Genomic DNA, 20,717 nt, shown 5'->3' with positions numbered 1-20,717 from the left:
CTGAACTATGGAAGCCGCGGCAGACCAAGCAACATCACTGCTGTCGACCTAAGGCTCGGGGCACAGGCCTATGAGACTGTTAAGGTAGGCTGACAGGCTGAACCAGTACAATTTCAGCTTGGAGTTCATGCCTGGGCCAACGTGGTGCTTGACCTCCTGTCGAGGTCTGTGTCAGTGACCGGGGAGTTGGGTGGGGTGTCACCGGACCCAGAGAAGACCGGGTCCACATCCTCCCCGGGCCCCTCAGCTCAGTAGACACCCTGGCAGAGCTGCAGCAGGTCTCAGCTGCTGCTGAGGCCCTCGTGACTCTCTGCACTTATGTACAGGACGGCTGAGCAGACAAAGTGTATGATAGGCTGCTTCCTTACTCCCAGTTCCATGACGAGCTCTCCTGTTGGGGGAGCAGGGTGCCTAGGTCGGGGTCACTGGTCAGTTATTCCAGAGACTCTCAGGTCCACAGTATTATGCATGGCACATGAAGGGCACCTTGGAATGGTCAAGGTGAAACAGTGCTGCGTTCACACAGTGTGGTGGCCCCACTCTGACATTGAGGAGGTGGTGCGTAAATGCGGCTGCTACCTTCTACGTGGGAAGACAGGCCAGCCGGCCACAGCCCCTCTCATTCCGACCCCCTATCCATCTGCACCCTGGGAACATATTCAGGTGGACATCTGCAGAGAGCTTCACGGGGTGCTTGCTCATGCTTGTTACCTGCTGGTGTTACTTGATCTTCACTCAAAATGGCCAGAGGTTTTTCAGTTGAGCTCCATCACCGTGCACTCCATCATGGACCACCTAGACACCCTGTTTGGGTGCTGGCGCCTCCCAGGTGTGGTCACAACAGATAGCGGGCCCCAATTTACATCAGCCGAGTTCACAGAGTTTCTCAGTCTGCGGTCCATCAAGCACATCAGGACGTCTGTGTATCACCCACAGAGCAATAGGTCTCTGGGTGATACACAGAGACTGAATAAAACCCTCAAAAATGGTATCCGAGCCTGCATGGAGGAGGGGAAGACCTTCAGCAATGCTCTTAACCAAACCCTCCTGACCATCTGAATATTCAAACATTCCACCACTGGAGTATCACCTGCATTGCTCATGATCGGACGTGAACCAAATCAACCACTGGACTGCTTGAGAGCAGAGCCAGCTCCTGCATGTGGGAGCCCAGGGCTTCAGAAAGCCAGAGCTCAGGTGAAAGATGCGCAGGCTCGGATGAAAGAGCGGTATGATGTTACTCAAAGAGCGCAGACCTCCTCACTTTCAGCAGGGGAATGGGTCAGGCTCAAACGCTATCACCGTCATAATAAGCTGCAATCATACTAGTCAGAACCCCTGCGGGTGACTAAGCAGCTGGGGCCGGCCACTTACAGCCTGGAAAATGGAACTCGGTGGCACTCGAACTGTCTACACAGAGTCGCAAGCCCCACTGCTCCAGCGTCCAGAGGCGTAGCTTGCCATTAAGCAAGGCAGGCAATTGCTTGGAGAACCCGAACCAGGAGCACGCAGCGAGCACTGCTACACCCCCCCCCCCCCCCCCCCCCCAACCACCCCCCACACTCTGAAGCTGCATGCAAGCACCGCAACCACCCACCCCAGCTCCGACGTGGCATGCAAGCACCGCAACTGCCCCCCGCCCCCCCTGCTTGGGGCCCCAGGGGACCCTTTTTACGCTACTGCCTAGCGTCACCTCTGTCACCGGCAGTTGGGTTGGCAGCCTAGGCCAAACCCTAATTGGATGGTGGGTGAACCTATCACTCGGTAGTGCGTCGGGGCAAGCACACCCCCGGAGATTGAGGGCCGCACCTGCATGGCTTGGGGACTTTGCAACTGTGTGAATGACATGTTACATTTCCCTGTGGAGTAGGGGGGAAAATATTATGCACGTCGTCATGTAGTTGTTCCTTTTAATGTCCTGTTGGATTTTGTGAGGTTTTGTTTGGAGTTTCAGTAGTGATGTACGGCAAGGTCGTAAATTGTGTGGTGTGACAGTTTAAAGGTGCTGTAGGCAGGATTTTGCAAGTCAATGCTAATTTTTCTATGTTTTCTTTGGATTAAATGTTAGAGTATCCATTGATAATCCTTTAGGAGTGTAGCATAATTGCACTACCGCGAGGGCGCAGCGTTTCCATCTGTCTCTGTTCTGAGCTGAAAAGGAATCTCGACCGCTCCAGGTATCTTTGACCAATCAGAAGAGCCCCTGAGGCTCTAACCATGATTGGTCGAGGGGCGTTCGTCGCATGTTCTTGTGGGAGGGGCTTAACTTGCGTGAGGGCGTGATGTCAGAGAAAACAGGACAGGATTGGCTGTGCTGGGTTTCAAATCGCCATCTTAGATGGGTCAAATCGCCATCTTGCTTAGGTAACCTGAAGCAAGATGGCGGAGATGCGGAATCCTGCCTACAGCACCTTTAAAAAAGCTGCACACGGAGCAGCACGTCGTGGTCATTGAATCCTGCACAAACATAATAATATAACCAGGGTTGTCACTAACACGCTACTAATTAATGCGTTATTTTAATCTGATTACTGTCTGTCAGTAAGGAGCAATGTAACGCGTTTATCTTTCCAAACCAGTAATCTGATTAAAGTTCCTAAGTGACTGTGCGTTACTGCCTCATAATATTTGTATAAGTGAATTTCTAAGAGAAAATGTTTCTCTTGCATTTGGAAGTGACGCCGCATGTCACGTTTTCCCAGGGGAGGACAAAACGCCGGGTCACGTATTCACGACTATGATTTAATTTAATTCATTTAGTGCTGCTAGAATGAGGCACCGAATGGCAAATAGTTACTGTTTCGGTGATATTTGGCAATTTTTTTATTCTGAAACATGCACTTTTATCTTCATTGTGCGTTTCTATAGCACATTGCACATTGTTTTTGTTTTTTTCTTGATATGAATTTTGCAGATATTATCGTTTACATATTGCAAAGGGGATTTTTTTTTGTTTGTTTTCCTGTGATAGAGTTGGCTGTTTTGTATTGATATGCATGTGGTGTTATGCATCAGTATGCATTTCATACATTGTCTGTTATACACTGATTTTGTACAGCCAATGAAACAGAAACAAAAAAACATGTTCATGTTTGAAGTTGGTGTATTTTCAATAAAGTGTTATTTAAACAACCAGTTGTCATGCTTATGTTGAGGCAGCAAAGGGAGGAAATCGGTAAAAAGTACCTAAGTTACTTTTAAAGTAACTCAGTTACTTTGATATTGAAGTAATCAGTAAAGTAACTAGATTACCTTTTTGATGAGTAATCAGTAATCAGTAATTGGATTACCTTTTCAAGTAATCTGTGACAACACTGAATATAACACTGTATTATGCTGTACATCTTTCTAACCTAACCCAGGCCCGCCGATAAGAGGGGGACAAATGGGACTGTTGTCCCAGGCACACGGTTGGGTTGGGTTGGGTGAGGGGGGAGCAGAACCGGGTCCTCAATAAATTAAGGAATTAAGGTGGGGGGGGGGGGGGCATCCAGGCCCGGCTGTAGGCATATGCGACTGCAAGCGATGCAATGCGAGGTGGCGGCAGTACCCCTCCACCCCCCATGCTCCCAATGCCACATGCGGCGGGCACCGCACCGCAAATAGTACAAAAGACAGGGAAAACAATGTATTAAACCTCCCGTGAGATGTAAGGAGATGACGTAACATGAATGGACTGTGAAGTTATATAAAGCTCTAAATCTTCACTTGCAGCCATTGGAGGCATGGAGATCTCAGCTATCTGCATTGGAATGAGATTGGCTCTGGGTTTCTCGGTACTGAGCGTAGTCTTAGGAGGGTCTTTGTATGAGCTTACAGAGACTAAGGGAGATAATGGGGTCAGTGGAGAGGCTTCATCTGTGACATGCAAGATGCAGGGCACCGCTCGCTTGCCTGCATTCTCTATGGATGGTGACTATATAATTGGAGGGATTTTCTCCATACATCCATACATACAAACAGTGAAGCATAACTACACCACCATGCCTGAGCCTTTAAGATGCACGGGGAGGTTAGTAAAAGAGTACTAATGGTTTGAGTTGCGTTGTGCAAAATGCTATGTTTTTGTGTAGTGGCACTTATGGCAAATCAAGAGTGAGTTTGCTTTATTTTTCACTTTTCAGTGTGTGCATCAGACGATGAAGTAGTTTTGTGTTGGTTTCATTGAAACGGTACTGTGTCAGACAGACAACTATACTGTATGATTTACTGATATTTGGTCATCCAAGGAATAATATTGTGAGTTATTTTATGATAAATCACAATCACATCTTTTAAATACAATTAATCATGAAGCTTCTTGGAAAATACTTTTTTTCCACAGGTGAATGCACAACAGCAACAGTTTTCTGTTCAAATGTGAATCAGATAAGAAATATTTACTTTGGATGTTGACATGTACCTATCTGTGCAGCATGAAATCTCGTGAACTGCGCTTTTCACGTGCCATGGTGTTTGCAGTTGAGGAGATCAACAACAGCTCCAAGCTGCTGCCAGACATCCAACTCGGGTATCAGATCTATGACTCGTGCGCCTCAGTGCCCGTGGCTGTGCACGTGGCATTTCAGCTGTCAAACGGCCTGGACCCCATGTTTCACACCGGTGATGACTGCACCCACTCTGGTAGGGTTGTGGCCATCGTGGGTGAGTCAGGGTCCACACCGTCCATCAGCATGTCGCGCATCATCGGGTCCTTCAACATTCCTCAAGTGAGAATCTTTAACTTCTTAAAAGCACTGAATATGATGTATGTGCAGATGAGCTGATGGTGCAGTGTCTTTGTTTTACTTCAGGTGAGCCACTTTGCCACTTGTGCTTGCCTGTCCGATAAGCAGCAGTACCCCACTTTCTTCAGGACGATCCCCAGTGATCAGTTTCAAGCAGATGCACTCGCTAAGCTGGTGAAACACTACGGCTGGACGTGGATAGGCGCAGTCCACTCCGACTCAGACTATGGAAATAACGGAATGGCCTCATTTCTGGATGCAGCTCGCAAAGAGGGCATCTGTGTGGAGTACTCGGAGTCCTTCTATCGCACACACCCACGCAGTCGGATCAAAACAGTGGCTGATGTCATCCGCAGGTTCAAAAGTCTTGTTTGTGTGCAACCTTCACTTATTGAGACAATCCTCTAAGTGTGTCTGTGAAATGGAGAAAAATAATGCACTGTATTCTCTACAGGTCCACAGCTACGGTGGTGGTAGCATTTGTGGCCTCTGGAGATATGAGGATCCTGCTGGAGGAGCTGTCGCAGGAGCCGACGCCAGCTCGCCAGTGGATAGGCAGTGAGTCCTGGGTGACAGACCCAGACATGCTGAGGTTCAGCTTCTGTTCCGGGGCCATCGGATTTGGTATCCAGCAGTCTGTCATCCCGGGCCTGAGAGAATTCCTGCTGGATCTCTCAGCCACTGAAGTGGCTGCCTCACCACTGCTCACTGAGTTCTGGGAGGGTGTGTTCAACTGCAAACTGGGAAAAAGTGAGAACAGTCATTTTCATGGAACATGTGTGTTATTCATTTGCATTTCTGTATACAAACTTGAATACACACACGACACACACACATTTTCTTAAAATAGGCCAACCGACCTGGCAATTTTATTTCTATGTAACTATTGATAACAAGTAGCTGTTTTCTACAATTAATTGGCTTGTTACTTTTTTGTTGCAACTTACGTGAAAAACACTCATCTTATTGAATCTATAAGCATTTGTGAACTGAGACAGGTTTTTTCTTTTGTTTGTGTGATTTAATGAAATCTTTTGTGTGTCTTTGTCTTTGTGAAGTACTTCGAATTGCTCTGTGTATGAATGGTAAGCTGACTGTGCCTTTCCCTTGTGGGATTTGACTCTCGTTCATGGAGATAGACTCCTGAGACACGGATATGAGCTTGCTTTCAGGCCTCCGACCTGAAATTAGAATAACAAGTAAACTACATTCTCAAAATAGACAAATAATATCGAAATATAGAGCTTGATGGACATGTACAAACATGTTTGCTTCCCCTTTACATGTTTCCAGGTGCTGCTAAAGACATGCCTGATTGTGATGGGACTGAAGACATGCAGACACTGGAGAGTCCATACACTGACACATCTCAGCTCAGAATCACCAACATGGTTTACAAGGGTGTCTATGCAATTGCACATGCCATTCACGATGCACTGTGCTATGAAATCAATTCCAAAATCCATTGTGATAAACTCACTCAGCTGGAGTCCAAGCAGGTCATTATAAATGAATAAATGACTCATCCTATCTTTCTGTGGCTGGAATATATGAAACTGAACACATATCTTGACATGTCATTATCTCCTCTCTCTCTCTCTCTCTCTCTCTCTCTCTCTCTCTCTCTCTCTCTCTGTAATCTTTCCTTCTCCTTTGAAGGTTTTTGCTCAGTTGAAAAAAGTAAATTTTTCCCAGAATGGCTATGATGTGTCATTTGATGATAATGGTGATCCTGTGGCTGTTTATGAGCTTGTTAACTGGCAAAAAAGTGAAACAGGCCTCATTGAGTTGGTGACAGTGGGGCACTATGATGCATCGCTACCCATCGGCCAGGAGTTTCGTATCAACAGGAACCTCACATGGGTGGATGGCGGCCAAAAAGTAAACTACATTTATCTGAAGAGAAAATGGGAAGTTTCAGAGATGGTGTAGGTCTCCTTATTCATGTTTGCCTCTCTGTCACAGGTGCCAGTGTCAGTGTGCACTGACAGCTGCCCTCCTGGAACTCGGAAAGTTCTGCAGAAAGGGAAACCCATCTGCTGCTATGACTGTGTTCCCTGTCCTGAGGGTGAAATAAGCAACTCTACAGGTAAAATAAAAGTAATCAAACTTTCTTTTCCGCTCTGTCAATTCCTGTAAAATCTGACGTAAAAGCCAGAGCTGTTCTGTTTCCCCAGATTCCCCTGATTGTTACCCATGCCCGAAGGAGTTCTGGCCTAACGCAAACAGAGACACCTGCTTTCTCAAGCCTGTGGAGTTTCTTTCCTTCAGTGAGATTCTGGGAATCGTCTTGACTGTTTTTTCATTGATCGGAGCTTGTCTGGCCATCACGACCGCAACTGTATTCTTTAGACACATCAATACTCCTATAGTCAGGGCCAACAACTCTGAGCTCAGCTTCCTTCTTCTCTTCTCCCTCACTCTGTGTTTTTTATGCTCTCTGACCTTCATCGGACCCCCCTCCGAGTGGTCCTGCATGCTGAGACACACAGCGTTCGGCATCACCTTCGTCCTCTGTATCTCCTGTGTACTCGGTAAAACCATAGTGGTGTTAATGGCCTTCAAAGCAACACTTCCAGGTAGCAATGTTATGAAATGGTTTGGTCCTACGCAGCAGAGGATGACCGTAGTTTCTTTTACTTTTATTCAAGTTTTAATTTGTACTATTTGGTTAGTGCTCAGTCCTCCTTTCCCGATCAAAAATCTAACAATATACAAAGAGAAAATCATCCTGGAATGTGATTTAGGGTCTGCCATTGGATTCTGGGGAGTTCTTGGGTACATAGGCCTTCTGGCCGTCTTCTGCTTTGTGTTAGCCGTCCTCGCCCGTAAGCTACCTGATAATTTCAACGAGGCTAAACTAATCACTTTCAGCATGTTGATATTCTGTGCAGTCTGGATCGCCTTCATCCCAGCGTATGTCAGCTCTCCTGGGAAGTTTACTGTGGCTGTCGAGATATTTGCTATTCTGGCCTCCAGTTTTGGACTGATAGTGTGTATATTTGCTCCAAAGTGTTATATCATATTGTTTAGGCCAGAGAAGAACACCAAGAAATACTTAATGAACAAAAATCAAGACTAGTATATCTCATGTTTTTCAATAATGAAAGAGGTATACTGTTCATATCGTGATGGCTCACTCAGTGCATTTGGTAAATGTTTTAATTTAGTAAAGCATTTAGTAAAACAAAAACCCTATTGAATCATCTATTTACAAGTGGAACTTAAATTCAAATACCTTCATATTCTATTGTCAACTTTTCAATTCTATTATGTGTTTTTGTCAGAAATTATTAAAAGAAAGTGATTCTGTGTGATTCTGAGTTTGTGTTTACCACACAGTACGTGATTCTTAGTTCTTTCTCAGTATTGCATTTCAACACCTCTCAAATATTCAGTCCTACGATAACATTACCACCAAAACATGCAACCAGAAATGTGATATACAGTAAAGGCTCAGAAATATACTGTAATATCATCAAATGACAAAACTGTTATTAAATTTTTTAGGAAAAGGCTGTTCTGCAATGTCGGGTTACTGATTTGGCAGATATCACAACAACTATTATATAAATAGATTTATGAGTGACAATGATTTCAGTACCATGGACAGTTCACCATTTAATCACAGTGCTGGCACAGAGAGGTCATCACTTATACAAAATTAAAAGTCACAAATTACAGACATACACATAATTGTATAAAAAGATTGTTTAGTATAAAGTAGGGCTGTCAATTGATTAAAATTTTTAATCAGAATAATCACAGCTTACAAATTAATCATGATTAATCACAAATAATCGCAATTTCCAACTATGTCTGAAATATACCCTTTTATTCCTGTATTGCATTAACAAAAAACGACAGGACATGATTATATATATTTAATACGTGATGTGTTTTTTTATTTAAGGCTCCAAATAAAATAAATATTCAAAAAACTAAAACATGCACACCATAGCATAATGTCTGTGTGTGTAGTGTATTTGTACGTGCTCCGCGCATCACCGCACCGCTCCGCGCGTCATCACGCCGTGCAGCTCCACGCGTCGCCGCACAGCACTGCAAGCCATGCCGTTCCGCGCTTCACCACACGTCGCCGCTCCGCGCGTCACCACACGTCACCGCTTCGCGCGCTGCATGGCACGCCGCTCAGCGCATCACCGCACCGCTTTGCGCATGATGCGCATGCGTTAAACTGCGTTAAAAATTTTAATGAGATTGATTACATAAATCAATTCACACCATTAACGCGTTATTTTTGACAGCCCTAGTATAAAGCAGTTATGTTTCCTTGATTGCCGACAACACTGCTGACATGAGTTGAGTCTTCCACTCAGTACAGTCCATCATCCCTGCTGAATAGCCTTAAACAAACACACACTGATTCTGCCCAGCTTTGAGGTCAGAGTTGTTTTTCCCTGACTGAAAAAGGCACAGATAACTTCCCATACCTGTTGACACAGATGATGGGGAGACATAACGAAGTACAAGAAGAGACAATATTGTTGGAATTTACACTTATTTATTTGCATTAACTTACTAAAGTATGACTTACCAAAGGTATTAGTAACTTTGGGTACTTTTAGTAAATAACTAATTTGAGTAAATTGTTATTTACTAATTAATAACAGCTCATCACCTGTGGGTCACTAGTACGATCAATTATAGGGTAACAGACGGTTGAAAGCAACGCACAAAAGTAATTTATCTAAAATCAATTATTAAATGGAATAAATTGATGAATCAATAAATGAAAGACAATCGATATTTGTATATGAAGAAATCACCAAGCAATGCAATTGTTGGGGATCACGGGTATCACCAGGAAGCTGTTCATGACTGCTGTGTGTGTGCACGCATACTGCACGGGGGAGGCCAGCCCTTCTCCCCCCACCCTCATGGAGGGGAAAGCATTTGAAATTCCAGCCAAGCTTCAAAGCCCACCTCTGAGAGGAGGTGATGAACTGTGATTGGTCAGGTTTCACAGAAACCGCCCAGCCCAGAGGTTCCTCCGGCCCCACTTGGAGAGCTGGACCGAGACCTTTGAAGAGGAAGGTTCTCCAGTTGAGAGTTCTCGCCCGACCTCCGAGGAGGCAGGAAGGGACCTCCCCTGGTCCCACAGCCAGCTAGCCAGCTCTGCTAATGGCTAAGAAAGGAGGGTAGGCCTTCAGACCCAGGGCCTAACCAGAAAAGGGGATACCGGCATCCAGTATCCAGGCTTCCCCACCAAGGACCACAAGAACAGGCCAGAAGAGCACTGCCTCTACACTCACAAACTGTTCTTTGACACTTCCACAAGTGAAGCGACCAGTTTCTTCAGCCTGAAGCAGGATCTCCAGCCTTCAGCCATAAGCACATAGCAGACTGATCAACCAAGCCAATCACCAGTCAGCCCCCAGCGTCTGACTGCCACCCTGGCCCAGGACCCACTCCTCCAGCCCATGAAAAGGACACCGTGGAAGAACTACGGCAGGAACAGTTCTTCAACCCTCCAACACCTTCACCTTCTACCACTGCACAGCAACAGACGACGTTAGCAGGGACCTGCTAACAGGAGGCAGAGGACCAACCACCTGGCCATCACCGAGCAGCTGGCCAGCACCAAGCGACTTTTCCTCCAAAGACAATGGAACGTGGTAACTATGCGGGCTTTAGCATAGACAGATTTTGCCAAGCGTAGAACTGTTTGCTTTTGTGATTTGTGGACTTAAAGGATAAGTTTGGTTTGAACAGTTTTCACATTGTTTATAGAAAGATGTAGAACAATATACTCACTCAGAAGGGTTTTCTGATCCGAAAAATGGTCCGGGAGAAATTTAGATCCATAGTCAAGCTGCAGACATCCATATACTGTTAGCCAATGGGGCATGTGTGGCGCCGGCTCCCAAAACGGCTTTAATCGTCCAAAAACTCATTAGTTTCAACAATATTTCCTCATGGTCCGCTCACGTTGAGCCATCATACCTGGGCAGCTTGACGGCGGCTCTCACTGCGGCAGCGGGTGGGCGAGCCTCCGTGTTCACACGATCATCACTGTCTTCGGCCATTCTTGCCGCTTCAGGACGGTGCTGACATCAATCGCTGGATCCGTCGGGCCGGCTTGGAGTCTTCCACTGCTCGGCGATCCACGCTGCTCTTTCCAGGTGTCATTTCTCCTCTGGAGTACGCTGTGGCTCCATCCCACTCCTGACACCAATGTAGCGATCTTGGAGTGGTGGTGGCAGTGAGGAATGAGGAAAGCTCTTAGATTCAACACACAGGAGCTTTATTGTTGGAACAACTAAGCAACCTGCACAAGCACACAAGCGCCCCCCCAACAGCACACAGGCCAAAGCCATCCCCACGGCAACTCCCCTGAGTCCTGGTCCGACAGGACATGTAAATAAAACAACACAAAAACAACAAAAAAGTAGCAACAGCACACAAATACGCACCCCCAACACAACTATAACGAAACAAAACACAAATAAACATGATAAAGCACACAACACGGCCCCGTCAAAGACTGCCGGTGCACCTCCCTCGTCCAGCACCACATTGAGATGGGAGATGTCCTGCCCATCCGACTACACCCCCACTGGCTCGCATTCACAAAGCGGCAGACAGCTGAGGAAATACTTGTAGTTGAACCCTTCGACAGGGGCTGTCGCCGGTCATGCTGGTGAAGAAGAAGGGAAGAGGATGGCTGTTCTGCGTAGATTACCGGCGTCTCAACAGCACGACCAAGAAAGACTCGTACCTGCTGCTGCGCATCGACGACGCCCTCGACTACATCTCCGACTCCAGCTGGTTCAGCTCCCTCAACCTCCGCAGTGGCTACTGGCAAGTGGAACTCGCACCGGAAGCAAGACCAAAAACCGCATTTACCTTCGGCCAGGGGCTGTGGCAGTTCCGGGTCATGCCATTCGGGCTCTGCAACGCACCGGCAACGTTTGAGTGGCTGATGGAGAGAGTGCTGCCCGCCGTCCCACGTGAACACTGTTTGGTGTACCTCGACGACCTCCTGGTGCACGCTAACAGCTTTGAGGGGGCCCATGCCAACTTAAAAGAAGTCTTCGAGCGTATCCGCTGAGCCGGGCTGAAACTGCACCCGGGGAAGTGCCACCTGCTGAACCGAGAAACAGAGTTCTTGGGGCACGTCGCCAGCGCTCAAGGTGTGGCTACCAGTCCCAACAAGGTGGAGGCAGTCTGGAACTGGCCACAGACAACTAAAGGCAGTGAACTCTGGAGTTTTCTGGAGCTGGCATCATAGTACCGACACTTCATGAAAAACTTGGAAAAACTATCGCCAGTCCACTCCACCGCCTGGCTGACAAGGGCCGGCCATTTCAGTGGGACAACAGCTGCACCACCGCCTTCCACTCCCTCCAAACTGCCCAGAACGCCCCCATCCTGGCGTATCCATCTTCGACCGAGCCGTTCATTGTGGACACCGATGCCAGCAATGTTGGTGTGGGGGCGGTGTTGTCTCAAGGAGAGGGGGAGGCCAAGAAAGTCGTGGCCTACTTCACCAAAGCACTGAGCCGGACCGAGCGAAACTACTGTGTCACCCGACGTGAACTGCTGGCTGTGGTGTTGGTGTTGCGGCAGTTCCAGCCGTACCTCCTGGGCTGGCGGTTCCACCTCTGCACAGATAATGCTTCATTGACATGGCTGCTGAACTTTAAAGACCTGGAGGGCCAGGTGGCCCGCTGGATTGAGATCCGACACTGGGTGGGGTGCCAGCACAGCAACGTTGATGCGCTGTCCCGGTGGCCCTGTGCAGCAGCTGAGTGCCGTTTCTGCCAGCGGCAGGAGGAGCGGGGACCCAAAGTCCAGAGTGCGGACGTGGTGAGTATTTCCCACGGTCTCTCACTGTCTTCTGCTGAGTTACAGGCATCCCAGGTGGCAGACGAAATGTTGAAACTGTTTCAGAGCTGACTGGAGGCGAGTCAGCAGCCGGAGCAGGAAACTGTGTCTGGGTGTGCGCCTGAGGTGAAGGTCTACTACTCTCAGTGAAGCTGCTTCGAATCCCACAACGGCCTGCTTTACCACCTTTGGCAGGCGCCGGGCCAGGGGCGCGACCTCCTCCAATTGCTGATCCCAAGGGCGCTCCGTTCCACGGTCCTGAGGGTTGTCCACGACGTGGTGGGGACCAGGCACTACGGCATCGCCAAGATGCTGCACCGGCTGAGTGCTCACTTCTACTGACTGGGCTGCCGGCGGGATTTCGAACTCCACGTCCACTGCTGCGACACCTGCACTGCCCAGAAGGGACCAAGCCAATGCTCCCATGCGAAGCTGCAGTGATATCTGGTGGGGGCCCTCATGGAGCGCGTCGGGGTGGACATCCTGGGTCCATTCCTCATCACCGACTCTGGTAACCGGTACATCCTTGTGGCCATGGACTATTTTACTAAGTGGCCCGAGGCATATGCGGTTCCTGCCCAAAGTGCCTCCACGACCTTCAAGCGGTTAGTGGAGGAGATGTTTTGCAGGTTTGGCGTGACGGAGGAGCTCCACAGCGACCAGGGGCAGAACTTTGAGAGCCAGGTCTTCGCTGAGGTCTGCAGGCAGCTGGGGGTAACTAAGACTTGCACCACACTGCTTCACCCCCAGAGCGACGGGTTGGTGGAACGTTTTAACAGGACACTGACCACCCAGCTTGCCATCCTCACCAGCTGCCACAAGCAAGACTGGGACCGCCATCTGCCTCTGGTCCTGTGGTCGTACCGCTTCGCGGTACAGGACTCCAGTCAATGCACGCTGGCCACCCTGCTGTTTGGTCGGGAACTGCGCACCCGCGTGGACTTGGTGTTCGGCCCCCCTCCGGAACCAGAGGTAGCTGCAGGACCCGAGCTGGAGTATTTCCAGCGCTTGAAAGAGCGCCTGCGAGTAGCGCATGATTTTGCCCGAGGAGCCCAGGAGGACGCGGGGCTCAGGCAAAAGCTGGCGTACGACACCCTGTGCCGGGGGCAGCCCCTCACCCAAGGACAATGGGTGTGGGTGTGTTGCCCTCTTCGGAAAAAGAGACTGTCGCCAAAGCTCTCCAACCACTAGCGAGGACTAGCCATGGTGTTGGAGAGGCTGTCGGACGTGGTTTATCGAGTCGAGACGACTGATCGCCGTCGGCCGGGGGTTTTACACCAGGACCGGCTCTCCCCGTACCGGCCTTTGGAGCCGCCCGGGGGGGGGGGGGAGAAGCTGGCAACGAAAGACCCGGGACTATTGATGCTGACCCCCGGCCAGGACCGACGCCGGAGGCTCTGCGTTGCTTGTCACACCACTGGCCAGGACATTTGGACCCTTACCATACATGGCTCCGGGGTTTCGGGGACGTGTAAACCCCTCGGGTGGGGGCTATTTAGCGGCCATTTGGCCCTTTTGGGTTGCTGCCCCAAATGACTGTGCCTGAAGCTGCTGGGGATTGTGGGTAGCGGGATTGTTGCGCCCTTTCGGGGCCGTGTTGTGTGTTTTATCATGTTCATTTGTGTTTCGTTTCGTTATAGTTGTGTTGAGGGTGTGTATTTGTCTGATGTTGCCACTATTTTTTGTTTTTGTGATGTTTTATTTTCATGTCCTGTCGTACCGGGACTCAGGGGGGTTGCCGTGGGAGTGGCCTCGGCCTGCACGTTGTTGGGGGCGCTTGTGTGCTTGTGCAGGTTGCTTAGTTGTTCTAACAATAAAGTTCCTGTGTGTTGAATCTAAGAGCTCTCTTCATTCCTCGCTGCCGCCACCGCTCCAAGATCGCTACAGTATCATATCCACTAGGTGGAAGCAGTTAACCAAAAGATTTTCTTCCTCTATATGAAGGCAGTGGTAATAGTTTGTTCACAAATGCATCCATCTTTCATCCAGCCCGAAACTGACGTTAAGGTCCGCATTGTTTTAGATTGAGACAATACATAATATGCCATCCCAGATACCTCATTACTTCTATGCTGACAGGAGGATCATCCTACTAAAATTGTCATCATACTAAAGTGAAAATTATAAGTTCTAAGTGGGTGTTTTTTATCCATCCATCCATCCATCCATCCCCCTATCTTCTATATGCTTAATCCTGTGCAAGGTCACAGTTGTTGGAGCCAATCTCAGCTCACTCCGGGCAAGTGCAGGATACACTCTGGACAGCTTACCAGACGATGAATCTGCAGAATGCTTTTCATTTGTCTTGATGTCTAGTGGATTTTTTTTTTTTTTTTTTTTTTTTTTTTTTTGGGGGGGCGGATTTAATCATACAAACTTCAGTAAAAGCCAACAAAGGTTTTTTTTCTTCTTTTTTGGCTTTCCAAGGATGTTAAAAGATGAACTTCTAAATACGTCATATATATCATTATTGTCTTTCAAATGTCAATGAAAATTTGTTCATAAGCCGTATGGGGTATACAAGTCAATCAGGGGATTCTAACAACCAGTCCTATCAATCATTCTGCCCACTGATTCACTGGTGCTTTTCCTCCACTGTGATTGGTTAATGTGGTTATGACTCACATGATCAGAGAGATGAAGTCAGGCTCACAGTTTTTATTGCAGTCCACCTCATTATCCTGTCACAGACTATGTTGGAGACCTGTCTCCAGCACACACACAGGCTTTATGGGGTTGGTGAAGCCAAGCCTTCTCGGAACTTTAATTTGTCTCCATATTTCTGTTTTCTTTAGTCTTCTTTTTATAATTTTAACTGGTGTTGCTGTTACTGAAGGAAAAAATCAAAGTGTGAAAGTGAGTGATGTGGAAAAAGTAGAAAATATAGATGAAATATGGAATGGTTTAATGACAGAGGGACAGAATTTGTCTGATTCTGGTTTACCGCAGTGTGTAAAAGTGGGAAATAGTGAGCCTCTGACCTTTAACTCTGAGGGGGATGTAGTCATCGGAGGGATATTCCCTCTGCACTATGTGGCGTCGAAACCAGTCAACAGCTTCCAAAGAAGACCCCTGAACACACCATGCAGTGGGTGAGTGCAAGGAAGCACACAAAATTGCTATTTCACACACAAAGCTGCATGTTTCTACCACACTGTGTACAGGTGCATGAAGAGCAATACTGGAATTTCATTCAAACTCTGCCGTCTTTTTCATCTATTTCTACAATCAGACACATAGATGTCAATGTTGTTATCTCGATATGTTCTGATGTTTTGATATCTTTATAATGAGCTAAGATACTGTATTTTTGATTAGCAGAACAAATAAGATCACGTTTTAATTTTTTAAAAAATTACAAAATCAAATCAGAAAATGCACTCGAAATATTAATGTTTTAATCTCATAAAATATTACAGTAGTTTGGTTTGAATTAAATTTTTAAGAATCATTCTTTGCCATTGTACTCTGTAAGTTACAACTGGAATGATTCATACTTTGTATTGTATTCAACTTCATCACATTTTGTGCAGCTTTGACCTCAGGGCCTTCCGCTGGATGATGACAATGGTGTTTGCAGTGGAGGAAATCAATAGTAATTCCAGCCTGTTACCAGGTATTAAACTCGGCTACCGGATTGTGGACAGCTGTGACCACGTCCACACCAGCCTGCGAGCTCTTTTGTCTTTAGTCGGTCACTCCAAAACTGGGATGAGCACAGTCAAACAAAAAGCAGAGACTGAAAACAGATTAAATGTCACAAAGATGAAAGGCTATGAAGTTGAACCTGTGGTTTTTAATCTTAAAAAAAGTGGAAAACACACTGAAAATGCAACAGAGAGAAGCACAGCACAGGGTGAAACTACCAAATGTCTGTCTGGATCGCCTGTACCTGCTGTCATTGGTCTTGCATCCTCTTCTCCAACAAGAGCTGTTGCTCAAACTCTGGGCCCTTTCAACATACCACTGGTAAGAATGAGAAATAAAAAGGATAAGATGAGGCATCAGGTTTCATCTGACCCATATACATTCCTTACATTCTCAACATTCGTAGTCTGCCATGCAGCAGTGTTTAGAAATGTTTTGATATTTATTGTATATCTGTGAGGATAACATGAACTCTATCTACTTGTAGGTGAGTTATTTTGCTACTTGTACCTGTCTAACTGACAAGTACATGTACCCATCATTCTTGAGAACAGTGCCGAGCGACCTCTTTCAAGTGAGAGGACTTGTACAGCTGGTCACCTTCTTAGGCTGGTTTTGGGTGGGCACGATTGGGACCACGGTGAGATAAAAACTTTTTGTGTTTAGCGATACAATTAATCAGTTCAACAAATTATCAGGATTTCAGTTTTTTGCACTTGTGTTAGTGTGTGTGTGTGTGTGTGTGTGTGTGTGTTCGCGCTTTTTTTTCAGGATGACTACAGTCACTATGGCATTCAAGCTTTCTCAAGCCAATTCCACCAACAGGGTGGTTGTGTGGCCTTTCACCTCATGATCCCTAAATCCCCCACTGCGGCTGACATCCAAGAAATGGCCGACAAGCTGCAGAGCTCGACTGCACATGTTGTGGTTGTTTTTGCCACTGAGGGACAATTGCTGGATCTGCTCTTAGAAGTAAGTTTGATATCAAATCATATGGTGGAATGCAACACACAATATTCATACTTTGAGAAAAATAAGATGCATTGATGCTCAGCATTGCTTTTCTCTGTGTCTGCTCTTGCAGCTCACTCAGAGAAATGTGACTGGGATTCAGTGGGTAGCCAGTGAGGCCTGGGTGACTGCCAGCCTGTTGACCTCACCTCACTTCCATCCACTTTTAGAGGGCACAGTCGGCTTCTCCTTCCCTGGAGTCAGAATTCCTGGGTTAAAAGAGTTTCTTTTGAATGTGCGTCCTTCCTCTAAACCAGGGATGGAGTTTGTCAACATGTTCTGGGAAGAGCAATTTGGCTGTAAGCTCGAGTTTCGAGAGAAGCAATCCAAAGAAATTGCTGCATATTTCAATGCTTTTGACTATAAAACAGACTTTCAGAACAGCTCTGTGTCTTTTGATGGACAACAGAGCCCATTTAAAGTTGATGAAAACCATAAAGCTGAAGGTCCGTTGTGTACAGGTGCAGAGGATCTGAGGTACACTAACAGTGGTTACACTGATGTATCCCAGGTCAGAATATCATATAATGTCTACAAAGCTGTGTATGTCATTGCCCATGCTTTGCATAGCTTACTGAAGTGTAATCCTGCAGAATCTGAAAAAGGACAATGTGAGAAACACACCTCATTCACCACTGAGCAGGTTGGTGCAGAGAGAGAGAGAGAGAGAGAGAGAGAGAGAGAGAAGTGATAATGTTTTTGCTTTTTTTTAATAACTTGTTTCTCCTGCTTCTCCTTATGTCCCATATAGCTGCTGCACCATATGAAAACAGTGAATTTCACTGATCAATTTGATGAGAAAGTGTATTTTGACACAAATGGAGAGCCGGTTCCTCTTTATGATATTATCAACTGGCAAAAGGACAGGAGGGGTGAAATCAGGTACAAATTCTTTTTTGACTTTTTGAAAATAATCAACTTTATAGGTGCATCTTATAATTTTTCACATCTTCACTTAACAGGGAGAATATCCCCAGTTGAATGTTTGTAGAGTTTGCATGTTTTTCCTGAGCTTACATGAGTTTTTCGCCAGGTACCATGGTCTCCTCTTGTAATAATAATTAAAAAAAAAAAATAAAAATTAAAACTGTATTTGAGGTTAACTGGTGATTCTAAAAGGTTTGCATGAGTGACTTTGTGTCTGCATAATGGGCTGATGATCTAGTACAGAAGAGTGAAAGGATGATGTCGGTTGCACCATTTGGCTTCATTGGACCGTTTTCTAATTTTCCTCTGTGTTTAGATTCATCAAAGTAGGAAGCTATGATGGCTCAGCTCCACTGGGACGACAGCTGCAGATAGAGCAGAGCACTATTGTCTGGACAGGAGGGCAGTCACAGGTGGATCATATGTTCAAAATGGTTGTAGTACTTCCATTGGCACTTCACTGTTTGTGAAATATGATGTTATTTTGTTGAGTTTGGTACCTTCTAAAACACTTTATTACACATGCAAGAAAACAAAAACAAAAAAAGGTTACTTTTACATGTCGGCTTGACTGTCATCCTCCAGGTGCCAGTGTCACAGTGCAGTCCTCCATGTTTGCCTGGTAGTCGGAGGGCCATACAGCCAGGACAGCCTCTCTGCTGCTTTGACTGTCTGCCCTGTGCAGATGGAGAGATCAGCAACCAAACCGGTAACCAAAATATAAAACTGAATAATTTGATACTTTGTATCAAACTTGAAATAAAGATTATGCAATGACTTTTAAATCTTACAAATATATCATGTATGTCATTCCAAATAAAACATAAACAACAAAAGTGATGTCAAAAGTGAAATATTTTACTATTTCTTATAACAAGGTTTGTTGTTCAGTTGTTAAGAGTGGCACATGTAAAAAAAAAAACATTAAAAAACTGTTTGTGAACTGGAATTATATATCTATTCAACATTTGGTATTTGTTTATTAGGAAAGTCCAACATAAGTCACACAGAATACAGAAACACTCTTCTTTGTTCCCAAAGGTTCCTCTGAGTGCACAAAGTGTCCCAAATACTACTGGTCAGACAGAGAGAAGGTGAAATGTGTAGCGGGGATTGAAGAATTTCTCTCTTTCTATGACACTATGGGCATCATCCTGGTTGCACTCACGCTGCTGGGCGTCATCCTGACAACTGTCATCACCTGTGTCTTTCACCGGTTCCGCTCCACACCCATCGTCAAAGCGAACAACTCAGAAATCAGCTTCTTACTTCTCTTCTCTCTCAAACTGTGCTTCCTGTGCTCTCTGGTTTTCATCGGGCAGCCGTCTGTGTGGACGTGCCGGCTCCGACAGGCCGCATTCGGGATCAGCTTTGTCCTCTGCATGTCCTGCCTCCTGGTTAAGACCATTGTAGTTCTCTTGGCTTTCCGGGCTAATGTGCCTGGCTCCAGGGCTCTGAAGCTGTTTGGGCCTTCCCAGCAGAGAACTCTGATCCTCTGCACTACAGTCCCACAGGTAAATGGAGGAAAATCAAAACTTTAAAAATTTACACGCAGTTTGTTGATTAATGTCTGCTTTGAGTTTTTCCTAGTAACAGTCTTTTTATCTCTTCGCCTCAGGTTTGCCTCTGTGCCGGTTGGCTGCTGGGTGCACCTCCCTTCCCATTTAGGAACCCAACATACCAGGCCTCAACTGGAAAAGTAAGGAGCTTCACTCAATACCACAGTTGAGCTTTAAAAAACAAGTGTTCAAGTTTCATACCAGCGAACTTTAATGGGTATTAATGTAGTCTAAAGCGATTCAATAAATCACTGACTACTAATATCCTTTGTTTAATCCTGTGAATTGACTTCTGACAATATCTTGTACTTTTTCAGATTGTTGTGGAGTGTAAGGAGCCATGGCCTCCTGGGTTTTACCTCATCCTCGGTTATATTGGCCTACTGGCCTTCATCTGTCTCCTTCTGGCATTCCTAGGACGGAAACTGCCTGACACTTTCAATGAGGCGAAGCTCATCACTTTCAGCATGTTGATTTTTTGGGCTGTGTGGATCTCCTTCATCCCAGCTCATGTAAGCTCTCCCGGGAAGTTCACTGTGGCCGTGGAAATATTTGCCATATTAGCATCCAGCTTTGGGTTGTTACTGTGTGTTTTTGTGCCTAAATGCTACATTATTTTATTTCAACCTGACAGAAACACTAAAAAAGGCATGACGGGAAAATATCTGCGATAAGCATGTATGTGCATTTAAGATATCCATCAAAGACTCATGAATCAACTTTCTGTCACTACTGAAAAAGATTGCATGTCCTAATGTGAAACAAATAAAAACAACTGAAGAAACATGTTTGGTTCTTGCAACTTTAACTGGACTTTAAGGGATCTTTTAAAACCTTTTTCTGGTAAAATACAAAATCATGTCCTTGATGTTTATTGTTCATGGCCAAGGTTTGAATCTTGATTATGACAGAAAAGGCGTCAGCCATGGAAACAAGCCTGTGGTGCAATTTGTGATGACTTAATATCACAAGTGTGTGATTCCTATGGAGGCTC

The 20,717-nt window shown here is 46.1% G+C and overlaps 1 protein-coding gene across 1 annotated transcript; it reads left to right on the top strand.

Annotated features, from left to right (window-relative positions):
• The first annotated feature begins 3,968 nt into the window (after positions 1–3,968).
• On the top strand, positions 3,969–20,397 carry LOC115400752 (uncharacterized). The gene is made up of 25 exons (XM_030108771.1): positions 3,969–4,012; positions 4,415–4,709; positions 4,794–5,083; positions 5,182–5,477; positions 6,021–6,226; positions 6,387–6,608; positions 6,693–6,816; positions 6,905–7,808; positions 8,768–8,870; positions 11,371–11,791; positions 11,983–12,560; positions 13,044–13,715; positions 15,528–15,670; positions 16,112–16,298; positions 16,419–16,466; positions 16,714–16,866; positions 16,998–17,198; positions 17,311–17,546; positions 17,649–17,880; positions 17,989–18,119; positions 18,481–18,577; positions 18,750–18,873; positions 19,206–19,678; positions 19,783–19,863; positions 20,041–20,397. Exons 1-25 carry the CDS (start codon positions 3,984–3,986, stop codon positions 20,395–20,397), a joined length of 6,603 nt encoding a protein of 2,200 aa, XP_029964631.1. The 5' UTR covers positions 3,969–3,983.
• Positions 20,398–20,717: the final 320 nt, after the last annotated feature.

This window comes from Salarias fasciatus, chromosome 14, assembly GCF_902148845.1.
Source record: "Salarias fasciatus chromosome 14, fSalaFa1.1, whole genome shotgun sequence".
Taxonomy (NCBI): Eukaryota; Metazoa; Chordata; class Actinopteri; order Blenniiformes; family Blenniidae; genus Salarias; species Salarias fasciatus.
Note: the sequence above shows the minus strand (reverse complement) of the source record. Positions and strands in the feature narration are given on the sequence as shown.

Bases quoted from the DNA above. Each gene is read 5' to 3' on its own strand.
- LOC115400752 (XM_030108771.1), top strand. From the start codon at position 3,984: ATGCCTGAGCCTTTAAGATGCACGGGGAG. The intron at 4,013-4,414 runs GTTAGTAAAAGA...CTATCTGTGCAG, and splicing joins CCTTTAAGATGCACGGGGAG to CATGAAATCTCGTGAACTGC. The intron at 16,867-16,997 runs GTGAGATAAAAA...CTTTTTTTTCAG, and splicing joins TGGGCACGATTGGGACCACG to GATGACTACAGTCACTATGG.